The following is a 17,253-nucleotide window of genomic DNA, read 5'->3' on the forward strand; positions in this document are numbered from 1 at the left end:
ACTATTGCACATGCTGGCACGGCCGGAGCTTCACGGAACAGCCCTGGCACCGCAGCAGGAGGCATCCCCCAGGCTCAGATGCCTGCCTCCAGAGGTGCCCAGTGTCCCTGGGCTCCGTGGGCGCCATGCAGAGGATGCTCTACGCCAAGGTCGGCCTTTCACAGTCACAGGGCCAGGCTCAGAGGTGGTGATTGGATGGCCCTCCATCAGAGCAGCTGCTCAGAGCCCTGGAGACACCCGGGGAGCCCCAGTCCCTGCAGTCCCTCAGGGAAGCAGGGACATGGAGAGGAGTTGAGGGACAGGCAGGGCTAGGAATGGATGCAGAGGCTTTGGAGGGTGAAACCCCCAAAAAGATGGGTCTGAAGGCTCCTGCAGGCTTGGGGAACCACAGCTGGGGTGAGGAAGAGCCCTGGGTTCCCTCATGGCCAGATCCTGTGAGTGCCAGGGGTGGTGGGACTGGGGCCTGCTCGGCTATGGCAGAGCCGTGTGCCGGTGTCAGCCCCGAGCGTGGGGACTGGCAGGGAGGGGAAGAAGCACAGGAAATCTCGCAATGGCTGTATGGTCAGCACCGGGTTTCCTGTTCCTCCCCAGGAGCCAGAGCTGCACCAGGCCCAGACTGCGCCGGCTGTGGCCCTGGGAGGACGCAAGCGCCAGCCCCACGGCAGGGACCTTGTGGCACACGCAGGTTGGAGGGGCCGTGCCCCAGTGGTACAGGGGACCCCTTTGCAGGGCTGAGGGTGCTTGGCCTGGGCCCTCTGCGGAGTCGAGGGCTGCACCAGGGGATGTCCTGCCCTGCCCAGAGATGTGTCCCAGCACCCTCCTGCTCCTGCTGCACCCCTGCCGCCAGGCAGGGCACCCAGCCAGGGCCAGTGGCCACACTGGGGTTCCCAGGTGCTGGGACACGGGCACACTCGGCACCTTCCTGCGGGGCCATGCACCCTGTCCCCCTCCTGCCAGTCTCCCACCCATGCCCTGGCCCCCACGGCTCCCCTGTCCTGGTGCGCCAGCTGCCCCTGCCATGGGCAGAATGCAGACCTATCAGACTGCATGGGGCCGGGGCCCCAGCCGGGGGAAGGGGGCCTGGCTGCACTGCCCTCCAGGAGCAGCCCCGTGTGCATGGCAGAGGTGACGCTGTGGTTTTGACCCCACACTTTCTCCTCTCGGGCATCGTCTTCCTATCTGCCACAGGGCTTGGGGTGCACTCATCCCTCCTGACTGCTTTGAATGTGCTTTGCAAGGCAGATTGTGTGGGGCAGGGAGGACTCTGCCCCCCCCCCAGCTGGCCCAGGGAACCAAGGGCGATGGGACGGAAGGGTGCGAGATGCAAAGGGCCCCAGCCAGCGACGAGGGCGGTGCTGGGTGTGGGGTGGCAGCCACAGCTCAGGCTCTCCTGCCACTCCGCAGCCTCCCACCCAGGACGGTGGTGCCATGGGCTTTGGGCCAGAGCTGTGGTGCCCGCAAGGGCACAGCGCACTGCTGCAGCTGCAGGACAGTGAGCTGCGCCTCCTGGAGCTGATGAAGAAGTGGATGTCGCAGCGCGCCAAGAGTGACCGTGAGTATGCAGGGATGCTGCACCACATGTTCTCCCAGCTGGAGAAGCAAGAAGGCCCCGGGCAGCTCCGTTCCAGTGACCACGGCGGCCAGATTGGGGAGGTAGGGTCACCCTGGTGTGGGAGCCCACCCTGCAGAGCCCATCGCGGTGTGGTGTTGGAGGGCAGTTGCCCCTGTGCCATCCCTGATGCCTCGTCCCTGCAGTCCTGGTGGGTGTTGGCAAGCCGGACGGAGACACTGAGCCAGATCCTGCGGCGGCACGCAGAGGAGCTGGTGGAGGGGCCGCTGACCAAGCTAAGCCTGCTCATCCGTGACAAGCAGCAGCTGCGCAAGGCCTTCAGTGAGCAGTGGCAGCAGCTCAGCCAGGAGTACGCCCGGGTATGCGGGTCCTGGTGCGGGGAGCTGGGGCTCCAGCCCAGCCCAGCCTAGCTCCCCTGACGGTGTCTTCCCCAACAGACCACGCAGCAGGAGATGGAGAAGCTGAAGGCTCAGTACCGCAGCCTGGTGCGCGACAGTGCCCAGGCCAAGCGCAAGTACCAGGAAGCCAGCAAAGGTGCCTGCCAGTCCCCGTCCCGTCCCTGTCCCACTGTGTCCCCTCCGGCTCTCCACATGGGTCAGGAACGGCCGGAGCATCCCACACCCTGTGGGACCCATGGCTCAGCCTCGACCAGGTCAGGGCTATGGACGGGCAGCACAGGAAGAGCCCAGCCTGGCCCTGAGGGAGCTGGGCAAAACTCGGGTTACAGCCCTGGGACGCTGCGCTGTGGGTCAGAAACATTCCTGTGCACAGGGAGGAGTGTGACTGTCCGGCCACAGCCCTCCTGCCCTGGGCCCCCCTCCCAGCCCCTGCCCCAACCCCAGCGGGTGCCCCTGCCCTCGCTGGCTGCTCGGGGAAGAAGGGGGGGGGGGGATGTGGCAGTGGCAGGTGTTTCCCATGGCCTCTCCCCCAAGACAAGGAGCGGGACAAGGCGAAGGAGAAGTACGTGCGCAGCCTCTGGAAGCTCTACGCCCTGCACAACCAGTACGTGCTGGCTGTGCAGGCGGCCACACTCCACCACCGCCACCACTACCAGCGGGTGCTGCCCAGCCTCCACCAGTCCCTCTACAGCCTGCAGCAGGAGATGGTCCTCATCCTGTAAGAGCCCCGCACCCTGCTGCATGTCCTTTGGCACCTCCGATGCCTCAAAAGCCGTCGGGGCTCCCTCCTCCTGCCAGAGCCCTGCCAACCACATGCACCTTTCCTGCCGCATCACCTGCACCGTGTACCCCTGCCTGTCACACTGCAGCCCGTGTGGTGATGCCAGTGCGAGATGCAGGCACTGAGGGCGTGAGGCAGCAGGGCTGATGCAGAGTTGGGGTGCCTGGGGCCAGGGGACACAGGAGCCTGGCAGTGCCCAGTGCCCTCATCCCCACAGGAAGGAGATCCTCAGTGAGTACTACAGCATCAGCAGCCTGGTGCAGGAGGATGTGCTGGCCGTGCACCAGGAAATCACTGGTGCCATCCAGGCCATTGACCCAGCCACCGAGTACAGTGGCTTCGTCCAGAGCCACAGGTACAGCCCTGCGCAGCTGCTGCTGGGAAGAGCTCTGCAGCTGGCAGAGGCAGGCGGGAGGCAGAGCTGCGCTGCATGCCCACAGGTATGGCTCCAACATGCCGCCGGCCGTGTCCTTCGACGAGAGCTTGCTGGAGGAGACAGAGGGGCTGGTGCCGGGAGAGCTGCAGCTGAATGAACTGACCGTTGAGAGTGTCCAGCACTCGTGAGTGTGGCTGGGCCGCTGGCAGGTCCTGTTTCTGTCGGCTGCATCACGCAGTGCCATCCAGCACCTGCATCTCTTGCAGCTTGACATCGGTTGAGGAGGAGCTGGCAGCTGCCACAGAGGCCGTGAGCAGCAAGGAGCAGCGGGTACGGGAGCTGCAGGCAGAGATTCGGGGCGAGGAGCAGGACCGGAGCCCCGGGGAGCGGTGAGCTGTGGGGCATAGGGGACGAGGGGTTTGGGGTGGCAGGCACTGACTGCCCTGTCCTGTCCCCAGGGTACACCTGCTGGGGAAGCGGCAGGGGCTGCAGGAGGCGCAGCAGCAGCTTGAGGGCTGCCTCTGTACCCAGGCCAAGCTGCAGGTGCAGCGGGACATGCTGGCTGGGAAGCTGGCAGAACTGGGCACCGGGGAGCCCCTTCCCGCGCTGCCATTGCAGGAGGACCGGCACTCGGTCTCCTCTGTGGTAAGTCCTGCCCCACTGCGCCCCATGACCCACAGGGCTCGCGTACCCCCCTGCCCCACACCCAGCACCCTCCTCCCCCCAGGAGCAGGAGAGGAGTGGGACCACCGCACTGGAGACCCTCAAGAACCACATCTCGGGCATCTTCAGCCCCAAGTTCTTGGTGAGTCCCTAGGCATGCCCTGCCCTCTCCTCTCCTCTCCAGCCCCACAGCCCCCTTCCCTCATGCTGAACCCCCCCTGATCTAGCCCAGCGTGGGGTCACGGCTACTCTGATCCCTCTCCATCCAGCTGCCGCCCCCCATGCCCCTCATCCCGGAGGTGCAGAAGCCACTGTGCGAGCAGGCCTGGTACCACGGGGCCATCCCGCGCTCCGAGGTGCAGGAGCTGCTGAGCTGCAATGGAGACTTTCTGGTACGTGAGAGCCAGGGCAAGCAGGAGTATGTGCTCAGTGTGCTATGGGATGCGCAGCTCCGTCACTTCATCATCCAGGCAGCAAACGTGAGTGACCACGAGCAGGAGAGGTGGCAGGTGTCCCTGCCTGGGCACAGCCTTGGCTCTGCAGCCTCAGGGCTGCTGGTGTGAGTGCACAGGACGTGTGTATATGGTGTGAGCCATGTGTGCCTGGGCCAAGCGTGGAGCAGAGTGTGAGCTCTGCATTGTGGGTGCGAATGCCCACTGGTGTGTGCTTGCCATGCCCAGAGTGCATGTCCTGCACTGTGTACATGTGTGTGTGCGCACCCATCCCTGCATGTCCTGTGCCATGTGCACACGTGCATGCCCATCTGTGCATGTCCTGTGCCCTGTGTGTGCGTGCACACCCACCCATCTTGCACAACAACCCATGTGTGTCCTATGCCATGTGCATGCACCCCCACCCATAGTATATCCCCACGTACCAGCCCCATGAGCACCACTGGGTGCGCAGGACCCCCTCCACCTCTGCTCCCCACAGAACATGTACCGGCTGGAGGGGGACGGCTTCCCCACCATCCCGCTGCTCGTGGAGCACTTCCTGCAGAGCCAGCAGCCCATCACGCGGAAAAGCGGCATCGTCCTGGCCAGGGCTGTGCCCAAGGTGACAGCGGGCAGTGGAGAGGGGGCACACTACAGCCAGCAGTGGTGACTGTGCCCCCAGGGAGGGATTTGGGACCCTGTTCCAGGGCTGCCTTCGAGGGAGCTGCTGGGGCAGGGGAGATGTGGGCCTGGGCAGGCGGAGGGGCCGCTCACTGCCAGATGGGTCTGCTTGCTGCAGGACAAGTGGGTGCTCAACCACGAGGATGTTCTGCTCGGGGAGCGCATCGGCCGCGTGAGTCAGGGTGCTCGAGTCCCGGTCTGTGTGGGGGCTGTGGGAGTGCAGGATGTCCCTTGGGGTATGTGGGAGGGCAGGGATGTCCCATGGGCAGGGGTGTCCCGTGGGGGCTACGGGAGGACAGCGGTGTCTCTTGGGCCACGCCGTGGGGGCCAATGCACCCACTCAGGGCTGTCTCTCGGCAGGGTAACTTTGGGGAGGTGTTCAGCGGCCGCCTGCGTGCTGACAACACCCCTGTGGCTGTGAAATCCTGCCGGGAAACCCTCCCACCTGAACTCAAGGCCAAGTTCCTGCAGGAAGCCAGGTCTGTGTGGCTGTCACACTTTTCCCAGCCCACCTGTCCATTCTTGGCTCTCAGGGTTTTTCAAATCCCACCGGGCCTGGAGCATCCTTGTTCTGAGGGCCGTGTTCCTGGGCTGGCCAGACAGTGTCCTGGGGACAGCACAGAAGTGGCCTTGTGTCCCCATGACTTCAAGGTGCCCTTCCTTGTCCTGCAGGATCCTCAAGCAGTACAACCACCCCAACATCGTCCGGCTCATTGGTGTCTGCACCCAGAAGCAGCCAATTTACATCGTGATGGAGCTTGTGCAGGGTGAGCAGCCCCATCCTATGGCCCCCATGCTGCTGGGGTGGCTGTCACCTGCATATGCCAGCTTGCCACCGCGTGCCATGGCAGCCACCCACCAGCTCCACAATTCTGGGTGCAGGGGGGGACTTCCTGAGCTTCCTGCGCAGCGAGGGACCCCACCTGCGTGTGAAGGAACTGATCAAGATGACAGAGAATGCTGCTGCTGGGATGGAGTACCTGGAGAGCAAGCACTGCATTCACAGGTGGGTTCCAGTGCGGGCGGGCACTGAGCAGGGCAGGGCGAGCCCCGCAGCCCTCATTGCCCCCATCCCATGCCAGGCAGAGGCCCTTGGGGATGCCAGGCATGTGGCTGACAGCTCTGGGTCATCCCAGGGACCTGGCTGCTCGGAACTGCCTGGTGACCGAGAAGAATGTCTTGAAGATCAGCGACTTTGGGATGTCACGGGAGGAGGAGGATGGCATCTATGCCTCCACGGGAGGGATGAAGCAGATCCCTGTCAAGTGGACCGCTCCTGAAGCCCTCAATTATGGTATGAGATGGAGCCGGGCACAGCCAGAAGTCCTGGGTACACAGGCCTGGGGAGGGAGACAGAGACCTGGGCCACCCCAGCCCTCATCAGCATGGGCACAGCCAGGGCCATGGCGGTATGGATGATCCCAGCTGCCAGCATCCCTCCTGCCTCGTGTCCCCAGGCCGATACAGCTCCGAGAGCGATGTCTGGAGCTTTGGGATCCTGCTGTGGGAAGCCTTCAGCCTGGGTGCTGTCCCCTACACCAACCTCAGCAACCAGCAGACACGCGAGGCAGTGGAGCAGGGTAAGGGATGTGGGGGCACTGCGGGTCTGCTGCAGAGCCCTTGGCATGAGGCTGCGGGGTAAGGAGTGGGTGGCCTGGGCTGCCATGTCCCCCCAATGACACCTGCAGGTGTGCGGCTGGACCCCCCGGAGCAGTGTCCCGATGAAGTGTACCGGCTGATGCAGCGCTGCTGGGAATATGACCCCCGCAAGCGGCCCAGCTTCAGTACCATCCACCAGGACCTCATCGCCATCCGCAAGCGGCACCGGTGACGGGAGCGTCTGCCGCCCCGCTCTGGGTGGCACCGTGTGCCCCGGGTCCATCCCGCTGGCAGCGCCCATCCCTCGTGCAGGGCCTGCCTGGAGGGTGGGTGCTGCCGGCCCTGAGGACACAGCACCTGCAGCTCCTGCCGGCTTTGATCCTGTGTAATAAATGGGCTCTGCAGCACTCTGTCTTGGGGCACAGCGGGCGCAGACCCCACGGGGACCACACCAGTACAAGGTGCACTGGGACAGGGTGCACTGGGATGGCACACTGGGATGGCGCACTGGGATGAGGCACACTGGGACAGGGCACACTGGGATGGCGCACTGGGATGGCGCACTGGGATGAGGCACACTGGGACAGGGCGCACTGGGACAGGGCGCACTGGGATGGCGCGCTGGGATGAGGCACACTGGGATGGCGCACTGGGACAGGGCACACTGGGACAGGGCGCACTGGGACAGGGCGCACTGGGACAGGGCACACTGGGATGGCGCACTGGGATGGCGCACTGGGACAGGGCACACTGGGACAGGGCGCACTGGGATGGCACACTGGGATGGCACACTGGGATGAGGCACACTGGGACAGGGCGCACTGGGATGGCACACTGGGATGGCGCACTGGGATGAGGCACACTGGGACAGGGCGCACTGGGATGGCACACTGGGATGAGGCACACCGGGACAGGGCGCACTGGGTAGGGCCCACTGAGACCTCGACCCCATCCCAGGATGGGAGGGGGTGTCTGTCCCGGGATGGGGGTGCGAGTGCCGGTCGCGGGATGGGGGTGCCGCTGTCTGTCCCGAGATGGCGGTGCCGCTCTCTGTCCCCGAATGCAGTCCCCGCGTCTGTCCCTGATGGCGGCGCCGGTACCGCCCCGCCGCTCCTCCCGGGGGGCGGTGCCGGGGCGGGGGCGGAGCGTGGCCCTTCCCGGCCGCGGCAGCCGGCGGGGCGGGGCGGGCGATGCGCGGAGCCGGGCCAGGCCGCGGAGGCCACACGGTAAGGGGGGGGCGGAACCGGGGCTCCCCCGGCCCCGCCTGCACCGTGCACTGCGGCAGGGATCCCGCTGCCCACGGGGCCCTGGCGCCCTGCACCGGGGCTCCCGTTCCCTTGCACCGGCCCCGCTGATCCCGCTCCCCCCGGCGCTCCCGTTCCCCCGCACCGGGCTCCCGCTCCCCGCTGAGCCCGTTCTCCCCCCGCACCGGCCCCGGCGCTCCCGCACCCCCCTCGCCCCGTGCGGCGCAGCCCCCTCCCGGGCTATAAATACCGGGTGCCGGCTTAGGCGAAGTAGGGCGCGGGGGGGCCGTGGGGCCGGGTTGGAGGAGAGGCGGGTTGGGCAGGGACGGGGGCGCCGGGCTGAGCTCGGCCTGGACGAAGGTGGGAGGCACCATCCCATCTCTCCCATTCTGTTCTGTTCCCTCTGTCCCATTCTGTCCCATCCCACCCCATCTGCCCTATTCCGTCTCATTCAATCCCATTCCATCCTATCTGTCCCATACCACCCCATCTGTCCAACTCCATCCCATCCAGTCCCATCCCACCCCATCTCTCCCATTCCATCTATCCCTTTCCATCCCACCCCACCCCACCCCATCTGTCCTGTCCCACTCCATCTGTCTCATTCCATCCCATTCCACCCATCTGTCCCATTCTGTCCCATCCCACCTCATCTGTGTCTCCCATCACTGCGTCCTGCCCTGCTCCCAGCCTGAGCTTGGCTGGGACCTTGGCTTCCATCCCGACCCTGGCCCTGCTCTGCCCTCCTGCAGGTCCAGCCCCGCGGCCCTCCGAAATGAAGCTGAAGAAGCAGGTGACAGTGTGTGGAGCTGCCATCTTCTGTGTGGCTGTCTTCTCCCTCTACTTGATGCTGGACCGGGTTCAGCACGACCCCACACGCCATCAGAGTGGGGGCAACTTCCCCAGGGTGAGCGGTGGGGCCGTGGGGATGGGCGAGTGGGCAAGCGGCCAGGGCCAAGCCAGATTGGGGCCAGCTGGCACAGCCTGAGATCGTTCGGTGGCCAGGGTGTAGAGCCAAGGCTTGTTCCCTGCTGCTGTTGGTATGTGTGGGGGCCAGGACGCACATGGCAAAGGTGGCTATCGCAGTGTTGTGTGTGTCTGCAGAGTCAGATCTCAGTGCTGCAGAACCGCATTGAGCAGCTGGAGCAGCTGCTGGAGGAGAACCACGAGATCATCAGCCACATCAAGGACTCGGTGCTGGAGCTGACGGCACACGCGGAGGGGCAGCCGGCACGGCCCCACCACACACCCAATGCCTCCTGGGTGCTGCCTCCTGAGAGTCGCCCGAGCTTCCTCTCCGTGTCCCCGCAGGACTGCCAGTTTGCCCTGGGGGGCAAGGGCCAGAGCCCGGACCTGCAGGTAAGCGGCTGGAGGCTTGGCCCAGCAGCTCAGGGCCCATCTCTGCAGCACAATGGCACCCGTGCCTGAGCATCTGCGGGGCCCGACCATACTCTCTTGGGAGTCTCTGAATCCAGCGTCTGCCCTGAGCCCTCTCTTCCTCCCGGCAGATGCTGGCCGTGTATTCCCTGCTGCCCTTCGACAACCAGGACGGTGGTGTGTGGAAGCAGGGCTTTGATATCACCTATGAGCCCAATGAATGGGATGCTGAGCCCCTGCAGGTGTTTGTGGTGCCGCACTCCCACAACGACCCTGGTGAGAAGCAAGCGGAAGGGGAAGGGCTGGCCCAGGCCCTGCAACCCCTCACCGCTGGCGGGCCAGCACTGGGTCCCGCGCAGTGACCCCCAACGTGTGCCTGCAGGGTGGATCAAGACCTTCGACAAGTACTACTATGACCAGACGCAGCACATCCTCAACAGCATGGTGCTGAAGATGCAGGAGGACCCACGTCGACGCTTCATCTGGTCCGAGATCTCCTTCTTTTCCAAGTGGTGGGACAACATCAGTGCCCAGAAGCGGGCTGCGGTGCGGAGGTGAGGCTGCCCGCCTGGCGCTACTGCCTGGCGCAGTCCCTGCTGCGGGAGGCACTGGCTGTGAACATGGGGTGTGTGAGGGAAGGGCACTGGGGAGACAAGGTTATTCTGGCTGCAGCGCAGCATCTGTGGGCTCCACACCGCTCGCGATGGGGTGTCCTGGCACTGCCAGCAGCCTCTCAGTGCCACAACACAGCAACACCACAGCAAGGTGGAGTGAGAAGCAGGGTGCTGCCAGCACTGGGGCTCTCCGGTGGGGGCCGGGGGAGGCAGATCTTGCCCTGTGTTGCTCCTCGGGCTGAGAAACTCCCTCTTGTCACTGTAACCCTGTGCATGCAGGCACTGCTGCAGAACCTGAGTGGTGCCAGCACCTTGCAAGGCCCAGGGCACCTCAGGGGAATGGGAGACCTTGAGAACAGGACTATGAGGTGGGAGAGGGATCCCTTGCCAGACCCCCTGCTCTGGGGGATGTTGGGGTGAGGATAGAGGAAACATGGGTTGCAGGGCAGAGCAGAGGGTGCTGGCCTGTGCAGGAATGGGCTCTGACTGGGGCCTCGGCCAGGGTGATGCTGTGGAGGGATGGAAAGGCTCTGCCATGGGCACAGGGCTTTTCCTGGAGCTGATCATGTCTCATGTGTCTCCCTTGTAGGCTGGTTGGCAACGGGCAACTGGAGATGGTGACGGGAGGCTGGGTGATGCCCGACGAGGCAAATTCCCACTACTTTGCCATGATCGACCAGCTCATTGAGGGGCACCAGTGGCTGGAGAAGAACATTGGTGAGAACTGGGTGAATGCTGGGCAGGAGGAGCTGGCTGGGGCCTGCGTGGTGCACTGGAGGGCACCCTTGTCCCAGGCAGGAGCCCGCTGGCAGGCGATGCTGCCAGGCCCGGTGTGGGGCTGACGGATCTCTGTGCCCCCAGGTGTGACGCCCCGGTCAGGCTGGGCTGTGGACCCCTTTGGATACAGTTCCACCATGCCCTACCTGCTGAAGCGTGCCAACCTGACGGGCATGCTCATTCAGCGTGTGCACTACGCCATCAAGAAGCACTTTGCGGCCACCCAGAACCTGGAGTTTATGTGGAGACAGACGTGGGGTGAGGTGCTGCTGGGAAGGTGACTACAGAGGGGGCCCTGCTGGTGTGGGTGGCAGCAAGGACAGCTGTTGGCTGCTTCCCTGCGTGGATGCAAGCCGAGTACTGGGACATGATGCTTCTGTCCTGTGGTGGTTTTGCCCTGTGAGACAGCCACAGTGTGGCTCGCCTCTGTGCCCAGTGCTCCGGGGGAGGCCGCTGTGCTCTCTGGGCCTGTGTGCCAGGTCTGCTTTGCTCCAGTGGTCCTGGGCACCCCTGCTTGGGCATCGGCAAGGGAGAGCCATTGCTGGTGCTCATCTGTCCTTGGCTCCACAGACACAGATGCCAGCACCGACATCTTCTGCCACATGATGCCCTTCTACAGCTACGACGTGCCCCATACCTGCGGGCCAGATCCCAAGATCTGCTGCCAGTTCGACTTCAAGCGCCTGCCTGGTGGCCGGATCAACTGCCCATGGAAGGTGCCTCCCCGACCCATCACCGATGCCAATGTGGCGGAGCGGTGAGTGCTGCAGGGGCAGGCCCGAGAGACTCCAAGCCCCGTGGCCCTGTCTGGGAGCCAGCCTCATGCCCTGGCTCCCCCACGGCAGAGCCCAATTGCTGCTGGACCAGTACCGCAAGAAGTCCAAGCTGTACCGCAGCAAGGTGCTGCTGGTGCCCCTGGGAGACGATTTCCGCTACGACAAGCCGCAGGAGTGGGATGCCCAGTTCCTCAACTACCAGCGCATCTTCGACTTCCTCAACTCCCAGCCCAACCTCCATGTCCAGGTCTGTGCAGAGCGACACAGCGCAGCGTAGCAGGGGGCGAGGGGAGCAAAGGTGGCACCCACAGAGCCTGGTTGGAGGGTGGGCAGTGTTGGGATGGGTAGTGGGAGTTCCTGGCTGCAGAAAGCCCCAGTGGCTCAGCACTCAGGGCTGTGCGCGCTGTCCTGTAGGCGCAGTTTGGGACGCTTTCTGACTACTTTGACGCTCTGTACAAGAAGATGGGCATCGTGCCGGGAATGAAGCCGCCTGGGTTCCCGGTGCTGAGTGGGGATTTCTTCTCCTACGCGGACCGGGAGGATCACTACTGGACAGGCTACTACACCTCCCGGCCTTTCTACAAGAGCCTGGACCGGGTGCTGGAGGCCCACCTCCGGTGAGGGGAAGCGGCACAGGGGTTGTGTGCAAAGGGAGCGGGAAAGGCTTGGCCGGGCCACCCCCTAGCACCTCGACAGTGCCCTAGTCTGTGCCCAGCTGCCAACACGCTGGGGGAGGGGGGGGGGGGCAGGCAGTGCCAAACCTTCACCCACCCCAGGACATCATGTTCCCCCTGTGCATGGAGAGCACATGGGCTGGGCACTGCTGGCGTGAGGGCAGGCTGGGCTGGCTGCTCCTCTGCCTCCCTCCGTCCTGGCACGGCTCAGTCCAGAGTGTTGGGGCATCCCTCTGCCCTCGGTGACTCTGTCCCTGTGCAGGGGGGCAGAGATCCTGTACAGCCTGGCACTCGCCCATGCCCGCCGCGCTGGTGCCGATGGCAGGTACCCGCTGTCCGATTATGCCCTGCTGAGCAACGCCCGCCGTAACCTGGGCCTCTTCCAGCACCACGATGCCATCGCCGGTACTGCCAAGGAGGCCGTGGCAGTTGACTATGGAGTCCGGTGCGTGCTGGGGCTGGGGCACAGCTCTGGGGGACCTGTCTTGGGCAGGGGTTGGTGGGCACGGCACTGGGAGTGTGGTTGGATGTGGGGGAAACTGGGACAGGATGGGAGACAGTGCCGGTGGCTCACTCTGCCTGTGCCCCAGGCTGCTCCAGTCCCTCACCAACCTCAAGCGTGTCATCATCAATGCTGCACATTACCTTGTGCTGGGGGACAAGGACACCTACCGCCACGACCCCGCTGTACCCTTTCTCGGCACGGTGAGCAGCACTCTGCCCTGTGGCTCCCCATGCCATGTCACATGAAACCACACTGGGATGGCTGTCCCCATGCTGCCCCCAGGGCACAGAGCCCTGCCCGCCTCCTCAGAGCTGGGCGGGTGCCCAGGGAAGGGGTCCCAGCCTCTGCCCATGTCCTTGTGCCCAGCTGGCAGGGAGGTGGGCACACCTCGGCTCTGACTGCTTCTTTCCGCAGGATGACACACGCCCCAGCCAGGACTCACTCCCAGAGAGAACGGTTGTCAAACTGGGCACCTCACCCCGGTAAGGACTGCATGACTGACTTCAGGGCTTGTGGGGCTGGGGTGGGCAGTGAGGAGGCACCAAGGACGCCGAGAAGCAGTGGATGGGTGCAGGGGCCAGTTGGGATGCCTTGGCAACTGAGGTAGCTATGAGTATGTGATCCTCGCCACAGGTTCCTGGTGGTTTTCAACCCCCTGGAGCAGGAGCGCCTGAACGTGGTACCGATTCTGGTGGACTCCCCGCATGTGCGTGTGCTCTCTGAAGAGGGACAGCCCCTGCCTGCCCAGCTTAGCCTCCACTGGAGCTCCGCCACTGACATGGTGCCTGACGTCTACCAGGTATGGGATGCCCTGGTGCCCACTGCCCACCCCATCCTCAGCCTATGCGTGCCAGCCTTCCATCCTTGCACACTGCTTCCACGGCTGGGACTCCCTGTGAGCCCCTCTCTGTGGCAGCAAGTGTCCCACAGCACAACTTGTGAACTCCCTGGCCCCCATGCACACCTGCCTCAGCCACGGCCCCCAGAAGCATTGAGCTGGGTTCTTCGCCCTGACGAGAGCCAGCAGGTTCCCTCGCACTGGCCGCCCTCCTGCGCAGGGGCTGGCTCAGGTCTCCGTGCTGCCGCAGGTGTCCGTGCTCGCCCGGCTGCCTGCACTGGGGCTGCGAGTGCTGCAGCTGCACAAGTCCTTCGACGGCCAAGCCGCGCTGAAGTCCTCCGTGCGCCTGTACCTGCATGGCCGGGACTTGCCTGTGCGCAAGCAAGAGGCTATATCTGTGCACGTCTTCCCGACCACCACCGATGACTTCTGCCTGGAGAACCAGCACCTGCGGGCCTGTTTCTCGGGAGGCTCAGGACTGCTGCAGGCAAGTGCGGGGGCTGTGGGGGGGTTAAAAAGGGTAGGGAGATGCAGTGCTGCCTTCTGCAAGACATGCTCACGGCTTGCTGTCCCACATCCCACAGAGCATCCGCCGAGCAGGGGAGGAGCAGGAGCAGAGGGTGAGCAGTGAGTTTGTCGTCTATGGCACCAGGACCTCCAAAGACAAAAGTGGAGCTTATCTCTTTCTGCCTGATGGCGAGTCCAAGGTACAGGTACCTCACAAGGAAGCCATGCCCATGGCTGCATGGCAGTCCTGTAGGCAGTGGCCTCGGCCTCGGCACCACTCTCCTTCCCCCACAGCCCTACACCCCCAAGGAACCCACAGTAGTGCGAGTGACAGAGGGACCCCTCTTCTCAGAGGTCACCAGCTACTACCAGCATGTCCAGACCACGGTGCGGCTTTACAACGTGCCAGGTAAGGCAGCATGGGGCTGCACCGGGGAGGTCAGGGTGCTGGGCGATGCTGTCCGTGGGGCCCAGCTCTTCACTGCCTGCCCACAGGGGTGGAGGGCCTCTCCCTGGATGTGTCTTGCATGGTGGACATCCGTGACCACATCAACAAGGAGCTGGCCCTGCGCTTCAGCACTGACATTGAGAGCGATGACACCTTCTTCACGGACCTCAATGGTTTCCAGGTATTGGGCAGCCTGGGGAGGGACAGTGCCCTGGCTCCTGGGAGCCTCCTCCGGCCTCTGACCTCTGTCCCTTGGCAGATCCAGCCCCGCCGGTACCAGCAGAAGCTGCCGCTGCAGGCCAACTTTTACCCTATGCCCACCATGGCCTACATCCAGGACAAGCAGAGCCGCCTGACGCTGCACACAGCCCAGGCCCTGGGCGTCTCCAGCCTTGGCAGTGGTGAGCCAGTCCCACTGGGACTGGGGGGGCTGCACCTTTGGGGGCTGCCGCAGAGCCAGGACTGCCTTTGGCAAGGGATGCTGGGGAGGAGAGGGTGTCGCAGGGTGGGCGCGAGGGGATGCTGGGAAGGAGAGTGCTGCAGGGTGGGCACAGGCTGCCCGTGTCCTGCTGTCTTGGTGTCTTCTGGCTGCCCCCAGCCCTGTGAGAACATTTCCATGTGTGGCGGCAGCAGAGTGGTGCAGGGCAGCTGGCTCCTGGTAAAGCCCGAGGCGCTGGGTCCCGTTCTCTGCAGGCCAGCTGGAGGTGATCCTGGACCGGCGCCTCATGCAGGATGACAACCGGGGCCTGGGCCAAGGGCTGAAGGACAATAAGCGGACCTGCAACCGGTTCCGGCTCCTCCTGGAGCGCCGCGCCACTGCCAACAAGGTTTGTGGGCTGTAAAGCTGGGTTGGAGAGTCCAGCCCTGCCTTGGGATGGAGCTGGGTGGAGTTGTCTGCAGAAAGCTATGCGTGCAGCTGGGTGCAGACTCTCCTGCCTTGTGGCCACCCATCATCGTGCTGGCACTGCACAGGGATGGGCCTGGAGCAGGGGATGTGGGGAGGATGGGACCATGGACTGGGATCCATCCCGCAGACAGAGTGTGGAGCCATGCTGCCCTTGTAATCATGGTGTTCTTGTCCCATCCCCTCGCTGTTCTCTATGCATGCGCCATGTCACTCATTCAGAGCTCCGGCTTCTTTTCCAAACTGGCTTCCGTGTTTAAAGCCTTGGGCTTCCCTGGCAGCAGGACTGGCAGCCCAGAGGTAATGGCCGGCCTGGCGCCGCGCTCTCTCCCTGTCTCGTGCACTAGCTGCTAGCCACTAGCCTAGCCAAGCTCCATAGTCTGACTGTCGGCTCCGGGGTCTGTGCCGGTTGCCTGGCCGGCAGCCACCCTCCCTGTTTGGCTACTGGAGAGTGTGTCGTGCCTGGGTGGGTGCAGCTCTGGGTGCCCTGTCCTGGCAGATGCCTGTTCTCTGAGCGCTGATGGAGAGGCTGCAAGGAGCGGGAGGTCCCACTGGCCCTGTGCAGCCTCTGCCTGGCCCTGCTGCTGCCCTGATCTGTGCTGACGCGTGTGCTTTTTCGCAGGTACAGGACAGCCGCCCGGTGAGCTTCCCCTCCCTGCTAAGCCACATTACCTCCATGTACCTCAACGCTGAGGTCCTGGTCATGCCCGTGGCCCAGGAGAAGCTGGCCCCACCAGTCCTGCGCTCCTTCATGCCCCTTTCCACCACCTTGCCCTGTGACTTTCACATCCTTAACCTGCGGACGCTGCAGGCAGAGGTGAGCTGTGCGTTATGACAGGGGCAGGCACGGCCTGGGGACATCTCATACCCACTGTGCTCATCGCTGTGCCTCACGCCCTGGCTCCCCTCAGAGTGACTCGCTACCCTCAGCCGAGGCAGCCCTGATCCTGCACCGCAAAGGCTTTGACTGCAGCCTGGAGGCCAAGAACATGGGGTTTAACTGCACCACCAACCAGGGCAAGGTAAGACTTTGCCCACCGTTGAGTGAGAGCCAGGCTGGGGCCCCTGGCATGTCTGGTGCCAGGGCTGCCTCCTGTGCACCTGCTAAGCCAGGAGAGAGGCTGGAGGGGGGACCCCCAGCACCAGCGTCCCAGCGTGGATGGCTGGTCAAGAGTCCCATGGTGCAGCATGCAGCCCTGCTCTGCTCCTTGCCCAGGCAAAGCTTGGGGATGTTTTTTCACGAAACGGGGCTGGAGTCTTCCATGAGCCCTGCATCCCCCAGCGAGGAAGGGCAGAGCCTGAACTGGGTCAGCCCTGGGTGCGGGAGCAGCTGTGAACTGTCTGCTAGCAGAACACGAGAGGGGCTGCCCTACTCCTGGGGCTCTGCTGCCAGGCACCGTGTCCTGCTCTCCGGGCCACCCACCCTTCTACCTCCTCTCCCCTAGCTGACCTTGGGCAGACTCTTCCAGGGGCTGGAGCTAGGCTCCCTGCAGCCCACCTCGCTGACGTTGATGTACCCATTGGGCACAGCCTCCAACACCACCAACATCCGCCTGGACCCCATGGAAATCGCCACTTTCCGCATCCGCCTGGGGTAGCGTCTGCCAGAGCGTGAGGGGAGCAGACGGGCTGGGCAGTGTGGGAGCAGCCGCTGAACCCAGCAGCACAGCACGGCCCCAGAGCGGCTGGGCCAGCGGGCCCATTCCTGGCGGGCACTGCATAGGAGGTGCTGGACTTGCAAAGGCTGCTGCCTTCTAATTTATCAGTCCTGTGTTCTCCAATAGATTTCAGAAGTGAACTGCTGTGAAGAAGCTGCCGGGCGCTGCCCGGGCGCAGATGGCACGGGCTGGGCGCTGCTTGGAGCAGAGCATGGTTGGCAGACAGCCGCTGCGTCCGCACGGCTGCCCTGAGCGTATGCCCACCCCAGCATCTTGGGGCAGGAGCCCATGCTGTCATCCAGGCTCTCTCTGACCCACAGAGCAGCATGGGGGCACCTTGAGCCTGGTGGGCTAGGGCAGCCGGCCGGGGCGGTGCTGCCAACTGGAGATAGAGCTCACCTGGAGCTTGTAGGAAACATGAGGCTGTTT

At 64.3% G+C, this 17,253-nt stretch overlaps 2 protein-coding genes across 5 annotated transcripts; both read left to right on the forward strand.

The window, feature by feature from the left end:
• Positions 1-566: 566 nt before the first annotated feature.
• FES (FES proto-oncogene, tyrosine kinase) lies at positions 567-6,899 on the forward strand. 3 transcript variants are annotated; one of them, XM_054078216.1, is made up of 19 exons: positions 567-685; positions 1,405-1,653; positions 1,756-1,929; positions 2,008-2,104; positions 2,503-2,686; positions 2,967-3,104; positions 3,190-3,309; positions 3,392-3,514; positions 3,584-3,770; positions 3,853-3,930; positions 4,058-4,267; positions 4,722-4,844; positions 5,022-5,075; positions 5,264-5,382; positions 5,576-5,670; positions 5,786-5,909; positions 6,040-6,197; positions 6,361-6,483; positions 6,592-6,899. In XM_054078216.1, the coding sequence occupies exons 2-19, from the start codon at positions 1,429-1,431 to the stop codon at positions 6,732-6,734; spliced, it is 2,475 nt and encodes an 824-aa protein (XP_053934191.1). In that variant the 5' UTR covers positions 567-685; positions 1,405-1,428; the 3' UTR covers positions 6,735-6,899. The 3 variants fall into 3 exon arrangements, with proteins under 3 accessions (XP_053934191.1, XP_053934193.1, XP_053934192.1); XM_054078218.1 differs by having other exon boundaries at positions 4,058-4,180; XM_054078217.1 differs by lacking the exon at positions 5,022-5,075.
• A 748-nt stretch (positions 6,900-7,647) lies between these two features.
• On the forward strand, positions 7,648-17,253 carry MAN2A2 (mannosidase alpha class 2A member 2). Of its 2 annotated transcripts, XM_054078143.1 has the most exons (24): positions 7,648-7,728; positions 8,499-8,653; positions 8,851-9,105; positions 9,255-9,399; positions 9,506-9,677; positions 10,327-10,454; positions 10,599-10,772; positions 11,085-11,271; positions 11,360-11,537; positions 11,705-11,907; positions 12,227-12,409; positions 12,555-12,669; positions 12,884-12,951; positions 13,103-13,268; positions 13,558-13,794; positions 13,892-14,014; positions 14,109-14,223; positions 14,310-14,443; positions 14,522-14,663; positions 14,956-15,089; positions 15,389-15,466; positions 15,789-15,983; positions 16,078-16,188; positions 16,612-17,253. In XM_054078143.1, the coding sequence occupies exons 2-24, from the start codon at positions 8,522-8,524 to the stop codon at positions 16,762-16,764; spliced, it is 3,528 nt and encodes a 1,175-aa protein (XP_053934118.1). In that variant the 5' UTR covers positions 7,648-7,728; positions 8,499-8,521; the 3' UTR covers positions 16,765-17,253. The 2 variants fall into 2 exon arrangements, with proteins under 2 accessions (XP_053934118.1, XP_053934120.1); XM_054078145.1 differs by lacking the exon at positions 15,389-15,466.

Source organism: Cuculus canorus, chromosome 12 (assembly GCF_017976375.1).
Source record: "Cuculus canorus isolate bCucCan1 chromosome 12, bCucCan1.pri, whole genome shotgun sequence".
NCBI lineage: Eukaryota > Metazoa > Chordata > Aves > Cuculiformes > Cuculidae > Cuculus > Cuculus canorus.